This window comes from Gracilinanus agilis, chromosome 2, assembly GCF_016433145.1.
Source record: "Gracilinanus agilis isolate LMUSP501 chromosome 2, AgileGrace, whole genome shotgun sequence".
Classification (NCBI taxonomy): domain Eukaryota; kingdom Metazoa; phylum Chordata; class Mammalia; order Didelphimorphia; family Didelphidae; genus Gracilinanus; species Gracilinanus agilis.
Genome location: NC_058131.1, coordinates 59,802,494 through 59,814,840, shown reverse-complemented (window position 1 = coordinate 59,814,840; position 12,347 = coordinate 59,802,494). Strand labels below are relative to the sequence as shown.

The following is a 12,347-nucleotide window of genomic DNA, read 5'->3' as shown; positions in this document are numbered from 1 at the left end:
GAGAGAAGGATAGAAAGAAGGAAGGAAAGAAGAAGGTAAGGAAAAATAGAAAGGAGGGATGAGGGGATAGAAGAATGGAGGGAGGAAGGAAGGGAAGAAGAAACATTTATTAAGCACTTACCTACTGAGAATCAGGCACTGTGCTAGGTGCTTTACAAATATTTCATTTGATCCCCTTAACAACTCTGGAGTATAGGTGCTATTATTATTTTGATTTTATGGATGAGAAAGCTGAGGCAAAGAGAAATTAAGTGACTTGCTCAGGGTCATACAGCTTGTTAGTATCTGAGGTAGGAATTGAACTTAGATCTTCCTGATTCCAGGTCCCGTGTGCTATCCACTATGACACCTAGGCTGGCCTTTACCTTGAAGATAAGTATGATTTCGATTTAGATAAAGTAGAGAAAAGAGGAAGAAGTTCATTTAAATAAAAAGCTAGGAGTCTTCTAGGAGTGATTCCCTATTTAGGGAAGAGGATAGAGTGGAATGAAAAAATGTACACACACACATGTAAATATGTTCACAATACACTTACATATATGTGTGTGTATATATATGTGTGTGTGTATATACATACATACATGTCTGGAAAGGTAAGTTGGGACCTGATTGAGAGGGGTCTTAAATGCCATGCTAATAGGCTGCCTGGATTTCATCCTTTAGTCAGAGGGAGTCACGGAAGAGTTTTGAGTTGCAGAACGAAATGCGATGAATGGGAAAAGCTTAATTCAGCTCCCATTTGGATGCTGTCTTGTGTGTATCACGGACACAGCATCCTGCTGTTCTCCCAGTGCCATAGGACCAGAGGAGCTTAGATATGGAGCTAGTGGGGGACCTCAGAAGCCATCTAGTCCAACCCCTTGATTTATTGGATGGAGAAACTGAGGCCCCAAGAGGCGATGGGACTTGCCCAGAGTCACGCAGGTACCAAGTGTCAGAGACGGGCTACCTGGTTGGGGTACTGCTTTGTCCTTATCTGCCCTCCCATCCCAATCAGGGATTCTGTTGTCTCTGGCCCTCAGGTAAAGATCCCCGGCCTCTAAGGAAGAAGGAGCTTCCTCTGCTGTCTGGGCATGAATGGAAATCTACTTGTTTCAGGTTCCAAAGGCGAGATTTGCAAGAGAATTAATTCGTTTTTGAGACGAGTCATGGGGCTGCTTTGAAAACGGTCAGTGCAGGGCATCTTCCCAAGAGAGGCTTCCTTTGAATTTTGCAGGAGGCGGGGGAGCAGGGCTCGGTGCTCTCTGGCCCGGCAGAGTCTGAGCTCCGAATCCGGAGTACCACTGCGTGACTGTGTTCTGTGACCTTGTAAGAATCACCTGACTGCTCTGTACTGCAGTTTCTTCCTTTGTAAAAAGGAGCTGGGGCATCAAAGCTTTCAGCTATGTAAGGGACCTTCCTTGGAGCTTTCATAATCTTCTTTCTAGCAGGTGCCTAGATTTGGGGCGAGAAGCCCCCTAACTGAGCAAGGAAGACCTGCAGTTCAAATCCCCCCTCAGGCACTTACTAGTTATGTGACCCTAGACAATTCTCAGTCTCAAGGTCTCAGCCTCAGTTTCCTCCTCTGTAAAATAGAAATAATAACAGCACTTGGCTCCCAAGTTTGTTGGGAGGACCAAATAAGAACATGTGTAAAGTACTCTACAAAACTTCAAATGCTGAATAAATGCTCATCGTCATCTAATGGAACCCCTTAATTTTGATAAATGCTTACCTTCTGTCTTAATGTTAATTCTAAGACAGAAGAGTGGTAAGGGTTAGGCAATTGGGATTAAGAGACTTGCCCAGGTTTACACAGCTAGGAAGTGTCTGAGGCCAGATTTGGACCGGGTCCTCTCAACTCCAAGCTTGGTGGCCAATCTACTAGATGCCCCAAATTCTCTCATTTTACAGATGAACAAACTGAGACTGAGAAAGGTAAGTGGCTTGCCTAAGATCACACGGATAATAAGTGGCAGAATTGGGTCTCAAACTCTGGTCTTCTGACTCATATCTTCCCATCCATGCCAATAATAAATAACCCAATAAACAATGAATTTAAAAGGCAGAAAGGACTTGGTTGAAGTAATAAGAGTATTGGGCTTAGTGTTAGAGAAATCCTTACTTTTCTTTCCTGGGCCTCAGTTTCTCCTTTCTATGAGATAAGGAGGTTGGACATGACCATTTCTAAGGTTCTTTCCAACTCTAAAAATCCATGGATTTACAATGTGAATTTGAACCCTGGTTCTTCTACTACCCACTTCAAATAACACTGGACAAGCTCCTCCTCCTCCTCCTGGGTCCTCTATTGCCTCCTCAGTTAAATGAGGGGTTTAGACTAACTAGATGGTGTCTATGATCCCAAGGGCCAAGGACCACATATAAATACCTGAAGGAAATGTGACTTCATCAGCATGGAGGAACTCCTGGTGTGAGAGTTTTCTTCACTGATAGAGAATAAAACCTATTTATGACTTAGTAGATAATTCCTAGGGGGCTGAGCTTAAGATCCAGAGAAATTAAGGGACCCCCCCTCCACATTGTGATACAGTTTGGAAGTATATTGGTAAGAGCCTTCCTTACCCCAAGCTCAGTGTTTTCTCTCTCAAACTCTTTTGCTATTATACTATAGAAATTGGAAATAATCATAAGGATCAATATGGAATTAATCTAAGAGTACCAGAACTTCAAGCTGATTTTCAATGGATTCAGCAAGCAATCTCTGGGGTTTTTCTTGAAAATTGACATTGGAAAGAGAATATGGAGTGCAAGGAGGGTATCTGATTTTTCTATGCCCATTTAAGGAGATGGTTGTGAAGAATCCAGTTGCCTTTAACTCTCAGAATGTTGCACCACATTTAGTTTATTTCAAGTTATAAATTACATTCTCAGCTCTAAATTCCTATCTGAACAATGACATAGATATGGCAGCTCTCCCTCCCTCTCTCTCTCTCTCTTTCTCTCTCTCTCTTTCTCTCTCCTTTCCTTTGTCTCTGCCTCACTTCCTCTTTCTCTCTTTTCCTTCTCCCTCTCCCTCTGTCACTGCTTTCCTCTCTCTGTATGCCTCTTTCCCTCCCCACTCCATCTCTGTCTGTCTCTGCAGCAATATGAAAATGGTTTTCTTAGATGGAGTCCAGAGACTGCCTTTGGAGTTAGAGGAGCCTGGTTCAAATGCCACCTCTGAAGTTTATTATCTGTGACCCCTTGAGCAAGTCACTTCATGTCCTTTGGCCTGAGTTTCTTCATCCATAAAATGAGGAGCATGGACTAGCTGGCCTCTGAGATCCTTTCCAGGTCTAGTTTTAGTACCACCCCTCCCACCCCTGATCTTAAGAACTCTATGGACGTAACTTTTTCTTTTTTTCAGAAAAGCAACAAAGTCCATAAAGAAAAGGGATATTAGGACATAGAATGTCAAAGCTGGGAGAGACATTAGAGACTAATGCCCAGAGAGGGGCAGAGACTTGCCCAAAGTTGCACAGCATTTAAGAATTTAAATTTTAGTTTGCCCAATTCTATTGATTTTTTTGATATAATGTTCGGTTTATAGTACTGGGAACTCTGAACTGTAGAATTTAGCTAGTTTTGTTTATGTACTTTGTAATAGTCATGAGGATATTCTATTTTGGAAGCTTAGGCTGAGGCAACTAGCTGTAGAGTGATAGAATGAACCCTGGGAATGGGTGCCAGGAAAGCCGAGTTCTAATCTTGGCTTTGTGGCTAATTAGTTGGATGACCTTCCACAAGTGATATACCATCCCAGGGTCTGATTTTCTGCAGTCTATCCATCTTTTCCTTTATTGAATTTCTCCTCCATAACAGCCTTTAATGAAGATAACCTTTTAAAAATAGAAAAACAATATGTCATTCTTGACCAAACAAATTGTCTCAGTGGCATAGTTACTTTTCCTAAAGAAAGTTCTTTGGTTTGATGAATAGTATGATAAATTGTGTGGGTTTTCTTTTGTTTGTGAATATCTTTTATGAATTCAAATTAGAATGTGTCAGGCAGTATCTTGAATCACATGATATCTAGTGGAGTGAAAACTTGTTTATAGATAGAAGTCAACCTATCAATTGGCAAGAATCGATTAAGTTCCTACTATGTGCCAGACACTGTGTGAGGTGCTACTGGAGAGATAAACCCCTAAATGACACAGTATGGACTAGAAGAGAACTTATATTCTAATGAAAGGGCACTGTTGTGGGAAAGAACTGGGTTCTAGTCCCAACATAGCATTTACTTGATAAGTGATGTTGGGGCAAATCACTTCCTTCTTTGGACTTAATTTCTTCATATGCAAAATGAAGAGAGATAAAACAGATGATCTCCAGGTTCTCTTCTAGCTCTGACATTCTGGGCTATAAGGTCCCTTCTAAGCTTCTTTTCCCAAGAGCCCTTTCAATCCTAACATTTTGTGTCCTAATGTCTCTTCCAGTTCTGAGAGTCTATATTCCAAGTCCCCTCCTAGGTCTGATATTCTGTGTCCAAAGGCCCCTTCCAACTCTGACCATCAGTCTTCTATTATTCATTGCTCTAAGATCTCTTCCAGCTTTGACTTTCTACATTCTAAGGAGCCTGACACTGTGAATAAAAGCTTGTTGATTGGCTGATTAGGTTCTCTCCAGTTCTAATATTCTTTAGTCTAAGATCTCTTCCAGTTCTGAATTTTTGTGGGCTAAGATTCCTTCCAGTTTAGCAGACTATATCCTAAAGCCCCTCTATCTCTGACATTCTATGTTCTAAGATCCCTTCTAGCTCTGACATTCTGTGTCCAAATGTTCTTCCAATTATGACATTGCAGTGTTGACATTCTGTGTTCCTTCAGGCTCTAACATTCTGCATTCTAATCTCCTTTCCAATGCTTGCATTCTGTGTTCTAATGTCCTTTCCAGTGCTGACATTCTAGGTTCTAAGATTTCCTCTAGCTCTGACATTCTGTGTTCTAAGGTTCCTTCTAGCTCTGACATTCTGTATTCTAATCTCCTTTCCAGACATTCTGTGTTCTAAGGTTCCTTCAGGCTCTACCATTCTATATTCTAATCTCCTTTCCAGACATTCTGTGTTCTAATGTCCCTTCCAGTGCTGACATTCTATGTTCTAAGATCCTTTCTAGCTCTGACAGTCTATGTTCTAAGGTTCCTTCAAGCTCTACCATTAGTGCTGTCATTCCATCACTTTATGATTCTATATATACCTCCTCAGGAACTTAGGGAAACTATTGTTTGAGGTTCTCGATTTCTCTAAGTTCTAAGTAGATCTGCTCTGACCACACGGCGTGTGTGCCAAACAAGCCTGTTTTCCTAATATCTGGGCTTTGCACAAAGTTTGATGATGAAGAGGCGAAAGGGCCTTACTTACCCTGTCTTCTTCAGCCCTTAAGTCAGGCATGGTGCTGACACAGAGGCTTATAGCTGTGGTGGCCACAAAGAGGACGGAGAGGCAGGCAAACACTTTGCCGGGGAGCCCCGATTGAGGGTTTTCTACCATATCCCTGAGATGGCTCATAAAAAGCCCCCATCGAGTCTCCTCCGTGGAGACGCTGGTGGTCTCCTTCTGCCTGTGCAGATCCTCGTCCTTCTGCATCTCGGCCAACTCTTCCAGCTTCTGTCTGAGCTTTCTCAAGCAGCATTTTTCAAGGTTGGACTCCTCGACCCCCCAGTACCTCAGCTCCTCCTTAAAGGACAAGGCACACATCTCTCGTAAAAGCACGAGTTTCCCAGCTGCCAAAAAGCTGACGATCATCCCAAAAGCACTGGGACTCCTGTCGAAGAAAAACTCCTGGCTGTCTTCGTCATAGTCGTCGCAGAGCTGGGCGATCTCCTCATGGTTCCTGCAGAATTTCAGCTTGCTCAGTCGGGTCAGGGGGAACTCATCTAGCGTGCTCCAGGGGAGGAGGTACTTGTTCCCACCAACATTGACGATGATCTCCCTTTTAAGATCAACTGTCAGGAACTGGTCTGGATGGACCACCTTCCGGGCCCTTTGGTAATAAAGTCCTTTGATGGAACGAGCCTTGACTGGACTGGGGGAGACCTGGTCCAGAGTGCTACAGGAAGCATAGCGGTGGTCACTCTCGCCACTCTTACCTCTGGAAAGCATAGGCATCTCTGAGGGAGTCTTGAGGGAGCTCAGCTCGATTATACTGGGTTTGTCTGTGGTCCAAAGGAAAAAAGGGAGTGGGCAGAGAGAATGAAAGAAGGGAAAGAGGTAGGGGTAGGTACAAAGAGAGATAGTGAAAGAGAAAGAAAGGAGTGAAAGAAAAGTGGGGGTAGAAAGAGAGAATGAAAGAGATAGGGAGAGAAGAGGGGAGAGAGAGGGGAGAGGATATGATGGCAGATAGAGAGAGCGAGAGAGTGAGAGAGAGAGAGAGAGGAAAGAAAGGGGGAGACAGATACACACATAGAGGGGGGTTAGAAAGAGATGGAGAAAAAAGGAGAGAGAGAAAGGGACAAAGATAAATAAAGAAGAGAGAGGGAAGGAAGGAGGGGAGAGTGAGAAAAGAGAGAGGAGGAGGCAAGGAAGAGAAAGAGAGGGAGAGAGGTGAGGAAGAGAGTGAAGGAGAGGAGAGAGGAAAGGAGAAGAAGGGAGAAAGGGGAGAGGGGAGAGAGAGAGAGAGAGAGAGAGAGAGAGAGAGAGAGAGAGAGAGAGAGAGAATTAATTATGCTTGGACGATATTTCTTAAGACTATAGATTTAGGAGTTGGAAGAGAACTTGAGAAGCTAACTAGTCTTCCCTACCCCTCTTCATTACATGAGGAAACTAAAGCCTCAAGGGGGCAGATTTGACAGGCTTCCTAGATCTCAAGCTGGAAGGGACCTCAGAGGCATCTAGTCTAAACCTCTTTATTTTAAAGATGAGGAAACTAAGACTTAGAGATAGTTAAGTGACTTAGCCAAGGCTATAAAAGTAGTAATGCGATGCCAGGATTCAAATCCAGCTCCTCTGATAATCTCTGCATTCTTTCTTGCTCTCCAATATGCTGCCACCTTCTCAGACTTGCAGGCTCCTCAAATCCTGGTTCTGCTACCTTTTCACTGTGTGACTTTGGACAAATCATTTAATCTCTCATCTTTAAAAGGACTGAGTTGGATTTTCTGTCTTCTAGGGTCCCTTCTAGCCTCTATGCTGCTATGATTCCTAGCCAGTCAGAAAAATGAGGCTGCTTGTTTCATACAAAAGCCATGCTTAATGCTTGCTTTTAATGGCCCTGAACAAAATGTACTTTAAGTCTATCCTTGCTCTCCATCAGTCTCCACAACCTCTGGAGTCCTAAGCTTCCTCCTCTGTAATATTGAGGGGGGGAAGGACAGGGTTGGACACCATGGTGTCTAAGGCCTTTTTGGAGAGAGACAGAATTTGGAGTCTTTGGAGTCACCTCACATCTCAAGGGAAGTCTCTTGATCCCTAGGGACCTCAGTTTCCTCCTTTGTAGCTTGGGGCGAGGTCCTTTCTAGGTCTGTAGTCCCTTCCAGTGCTGACATTCCATGTTTCACCCTGGCCACTCTAAGATTCTGCGCTAAAGATTGCCATAGAACTTCAGAGAAGGATGGACTCACTGTGGACTAGAGGTCATCATGGAGGATTTTTTTTTAGTAAAAGTTAAGACTCGAACTGGAGGCCCTTTGGGGATATGAAGGATCCAGAGCAGCAAAGAGATTGGGGGAGTACATTATAGGTGGGTGGAATACAGGATGGGAGAAAGCACAGGCTTTGCACTCAGAAGACTTGCACCTGAATCCCAGCCCTGCTAACTTCTACCTGTAATAGCTTGGGCCTCAGTTTCCTCATCTGTCAATGAATGGGTTGGACTTGGTCGCTAAGGTTCCTTCTAGCTCCAGTCCCCTGATCCTATGGCACTGACCATCCTAACATCACTAGCATCTGTTAAAGGCAAGCAGAGAATTAAAGTTGAATACTCGTTAACTTTTCCAGTGGGGTGGACACGTCCCTGACATTTCCACTGTGTCCACTTCCATTTAGTCTTCCTTTAACTGCTTCCCATCTCTGCCAACCCCCAACTACGTGACCTTGGACAGGTCACGTTGTTTCTCTGGGCCTCAGTTTCTCTCTTTATCAGTCACAAGGGAGATGCTTAGCACAGTGCCCAGCACCTAGTGGGCATTTCACAAATGGCTTTTGGGTGTTTTGGGATAATCTCAGAGGTCCCTTTCAGCTCCGATTTTACCTTGTTGACTCAGTATGAGTGCACTACATTGTCATTCAGCATGCAGCTTTGTTTCCAGTTTTATACACCGTCTCTGGAGCCCTGAGCCCACGTTCTGGGATATCCTTCCAAGCCAGCATTATTTGTAAAACTGCCCACAAGCTCAGGCCCCAAAATGCACCTCAGTAGAGAAGGAAGCTGTGGAGCTCAAGGCAGATAGAAGTTGCTCTCCTTTCCAGCAGCAGCTGGATTTCTAGTTGACATGGAGCAGCTCCATTCCGGCCCTTGCATTTCATGCTTCCTTGTTCTACATTTTCTCTCGATACCCTGCTTTTATCGCCACATCCATATTTTATAGCCAATAACTAAATGCAGGTGAACACGCTCGCACAGGAGAAGTGTGTTCTCATGCAGAGTCGGAAAGCTAGAAAGAACCAGAGAACAAGAGCTAATCTATCCATCCCTTTCACTGTGCAGAGGAGGGAATTGAAGCCCAAAGAGGCTTGCCCAAGGCCAGGCAGCAAACTAGCAGGGGAGCCCCCAGTGGCCCCTGACTCATCAGTTAAGGCTGGCCATCCCACATTCACTGCAGAAACTCCACCTGGAAATTCCGCCTCCATTTATTGACACCCTTCTTATTCGGCCCTCCCTCCCCACCCCCTGCCCAATCTGGAAAGCCAAGCCAGCTGTGGTTCCCTTTGGAACATCTGGAAAAGGTGCCCATCGGGAACGATATTCCCACACCTGGATTTTTAACTACTTGTTTGGCTAAGCCAACCCCATCAGCCATCCCTATCGTCCTTACGGGCAAACAGCAACTTCCCCCAAAGTTTGACTCACCATCCTGAGGAGGGGAGGGGTTGTTTCCAGGTGCTCAGCCGCCCCCCTGAGAAGAGAGCCCACGCCTCATTTCCCAGGGAATAGCCATGGAGGTAAGTAGTAAAGAGGGAAGGCTTGGGGGTGCTGGGGGAGAAGAAAAGCCATTTCTGGGCAGCTAAGTTTCAGTCTCTCTGCCTTGTCTTTGCTCTTCCAGGGAGGAGAAGTCCATTCATTTCGGCCCCTCAGAAAGCTCTAGATGAGGAACTGGGGTGGGGGGCAGAGCCTGCAAAGGGACCTGCAGGTGCCCCCTTGGAAGGGGACTGGCTGCCTGGGCTTCCTGATGAGGAGCTCAGTGAGCCAGCAGAACCTGCCCTGCTTCTTCACTCAGCTCTGACTCCCGGAGGGACAGTCAGTGTGGTCCTGGCAGAGGAGGGGGGAGAGAATGGGAAGGGCTTAGGAATAATCTCTCCATCAGCCATCCAACCATCCAGCAAGCAGCAGCACCAGCAGCAGCAGCAATGCCAACTGCCAGGCAGGAGAGCAGAGAGATGCCCTCCCCTCCTCGGCCAAAAGAGAACTTAGAAGTAATAATAATTTGTAAGCATTAGACACAGCAAGGTGCTGGGAGAAGAGGGTTGGATCAGGCCTCAGGAGTCCTGGGTTCTAGTCCCTGCTTTGCTGTTGACTTACTATATGACCTTGGGGAAGTCACTTCTGGTCCCTTGGCCTCAGTTTCCTCCTTCTTTCAAGCGACTGTGCCCTATGAGGATCCGTTGAAGTAGCTCAGATTATTTGGTCACAAACATTGATTAAATATTTATGACTCTGTGCCAGGCTCCATGTAAGTGCCAGAGATGCCAAAATCCCCTCAAGAAACTCACATTCTAATAGGGGAGACAACATGCCAATGACTAGGTCCAGGTAAGAGGAGAGGGAGAATAATCTCTGAGAAGGCACTGGCAGGTGGTGGGCCACAGAAGTGCCTCCGGCAGGTGACATTGGAACTGAATCTTGAAAGAAGCCGGAGGTGGAGGATTCCAGGATGGGGACGGAATGGTTTAGCCTGGGAAAAGGAAAAACCTGGTAGTGGTGAGTGTGAGTGTGTAAGAGTGTAAGTGGTGTGAGTGTGTGTGTGTGTGGGTGTGAGAGAATGTGTGAGACTGTGCATGTGTGGGTATGTGTGTGAGTGTGAGAGTGTGCATGTGTGGGTATGTGTGAGTGTGGGTGTGTGAGTGTGTGAGTATGTGTGTGAGAGAGTGTGTATGTGTGTGGGTGTGAGAGTGTGTGTATGTGTGTGAGAGTGTGCATGTGTGGGTGTGAGTGTGAGAGTGTGTGAGTGTGTTGACTGAGTGTATGTGTGTGAGTGTGTGAGAGTGTAAGTGGTGTGAATGTGTGAGTGAGTGTATGTGTGTGAGTGTGAGTGTGTGACTGCATATATGTAAGTGTGAGAATGTGTGTGAGTGTGTATGAGTGTGAGAATGTGTGTGTGAGAGTGTGAGAATGTGTGTGAGTGTGTGTGAGTGTGAGAATGTGTGTGAGTGTGAGAATGTGTGTGAGTGTGTGTGTGTGAGAATGTGTGTGTGTGAGAGTGTGAGAATGTGTGTGAGTGTGTGAGTGTGAGAATGTGTGTGTGTGTGTGTGTGTGTGTGTGTGAGAATGTGTGTGTGTGTGTGTGTGTGAGAATGTGTGTGTGTGTGTGTGACAGCATGGCAGGGTGGCTGCCTTTAAGCATTTGAAAGGTCTTCAGGTAGAAGAGTTATCTGCCTTGTTTGCTCGGTCCCAGAGAGTAGAGCTAAGAGTCCTGGGTAGAAGCTGCCAGGGCACTCTGGGGCTCGGATGTCAGCAAAGCTCCCTCTCAGCGAGATGGATGGGCTGCCCCTGGCCATAGCCAGTAGATCCCCTCTCCCGGGCGCTCCTCGGACAGAGGCTGGCCGCTCGCCTCTCCTCAGAGATGTTGCACGAGTGACTGCCATTCAGGGGAGGATGGACCGGCCGGCGGCTGAGAGAGATCTCGGCCCCCCTCCGGGCTGGTGCCGCGGGGACGAGGGACGGCAAGGGGGAAGCCTGTCCTGGGTGACCTCTTGGTCCCTCCCGGCTGTAACCTTCTGGGCTGCAGGATGCTAGCAGACGGCCAGCTGTCACTTTTCATAGCCGGAGTTCTTTCTGGTAACTTTGACTAATGGTAGCATGACTGGGTGCTTTTGAGAAGCTACAGAAATAACTTTGCTTCTCCTTCAGCTCTGGCTGACTTACGGCCGAGCGGGGTGAAAGCGCAGATCTTCCGCTCTGGGAGGGCCCTGGAGAGGTGCTCCAGACAGTCTCTGGCCGTCAGACCCGGGATGTACGGCCGCTGGCTCTGTTCTGCAAATGAGGCTTTTTTCAAGGTCATGGGATTAGATAAGTCATGACAGAACTAACTAGCCATGACTAGAACCCAGGCCTTCTGGACCCCATGTGTCGGATCATGGGCTCCTATTGGGACACAAATTGGTGACCCATTTTGGGGTTTCTTGGCAAAGATACTGGAGTGGTTTGCCATTTCCTTCTCACCCATTTTATAGGTAAGAAAATGGAAGTGAACAAGGTGAAATGACTTGGCCAGGGTCACTCAGTAAGTGTCTGAGGCCCAACCCAATTTGAGCTCAGGGAGAGAGTCTTTCTGACCCCGGGCTCCATACTCTACCCCCGTGCCAGCCAGCTGCCCTAGCGGCTCCCCAGCTCCAGATCTTATATTCTTACCACAGCGCCGTGAGAGTGTCACTGACAGTGACCGAGAAATCTAGAGTGAGAGACCTGTCCAAGCCGTGGTCTGGGCTGGCTATGAGGTCAGGATCGAGAGGACAGGGCTGGAGCTGGCTGGTGGCAGCGGCAGCGCGGCTCCCTCCAAGGGGCATCCGCACATGGTCACCAGCTGAGGCTCTCTCTGTCTCGCTCCGCTCTGCCTGCCGTCCTCACAGCTCTGATCTCCAAGTGATGACTTAGCCACAGTCTTACGGACAGTGCGATGCTTTGAACTCAGTGCGGGCTTAACTGTTCTAGGCGAGATGTGGAGTGATAGAGCGTGGCCTGGGACTCAGAGACTCGGGTTCAGTTCCCACCTTTGACTCGTGTTGGCTGGGTGACCCTGGGCGAATTGAATGGCCTCTCAGCATTCTGGGCTTTGCTTCATTAGTCTTAAAGACTAACTTGTGGTACAGTTGCTCATTGGCCTTGGTAGAGGGAGCTCTTTCACCATATCAATGAAATCACAGGTCTAGCCCAAGGAACAAATGTAATTGTTTGCCAGCCTACTGTGTGCTGAGTCCTACATTCTCTCTCTCTCTCTCTCTCTCTCTCTCTCTCTCTCTCTCTCTCTCTCTCTCTCTCTCTCTCTCTCTCTCT

At 46.7% G+C, this 12,347-nt stretch overlaps 1 protein-coding gene across 1 annotated transcript in view; it reads right to left on the bottom strand.

The window, feature by feature from the left end:
- KCNG4 (potassium voltage-gated channel modifier subfamily G member 4) overlaps window positions 1–11,860 on the bottom strand; it is a 50,931-nt gene extending 39,071 nt beyond the window's left edge. The window contains 5 exon segments of the mRNA XM_044659409.1: window positions 5,342–6,135; window positions 9,848–10,029; window positions 10,840–11,076; window positions 11,220–11,339; window positions 11,706–11,860. Of these exon segments, the coding sequence (XP_044515344.1) occupies window positions 5,342–6,135; window positions 9,848–10,029; window positions 10,840–11,076; window positions 11,220–11,339; window positions 11,706–11,860 (1,488 nt within the window).
- Between the last annotated feature and the right edge of the window lie 487 nt (window positions 11,861–12,347).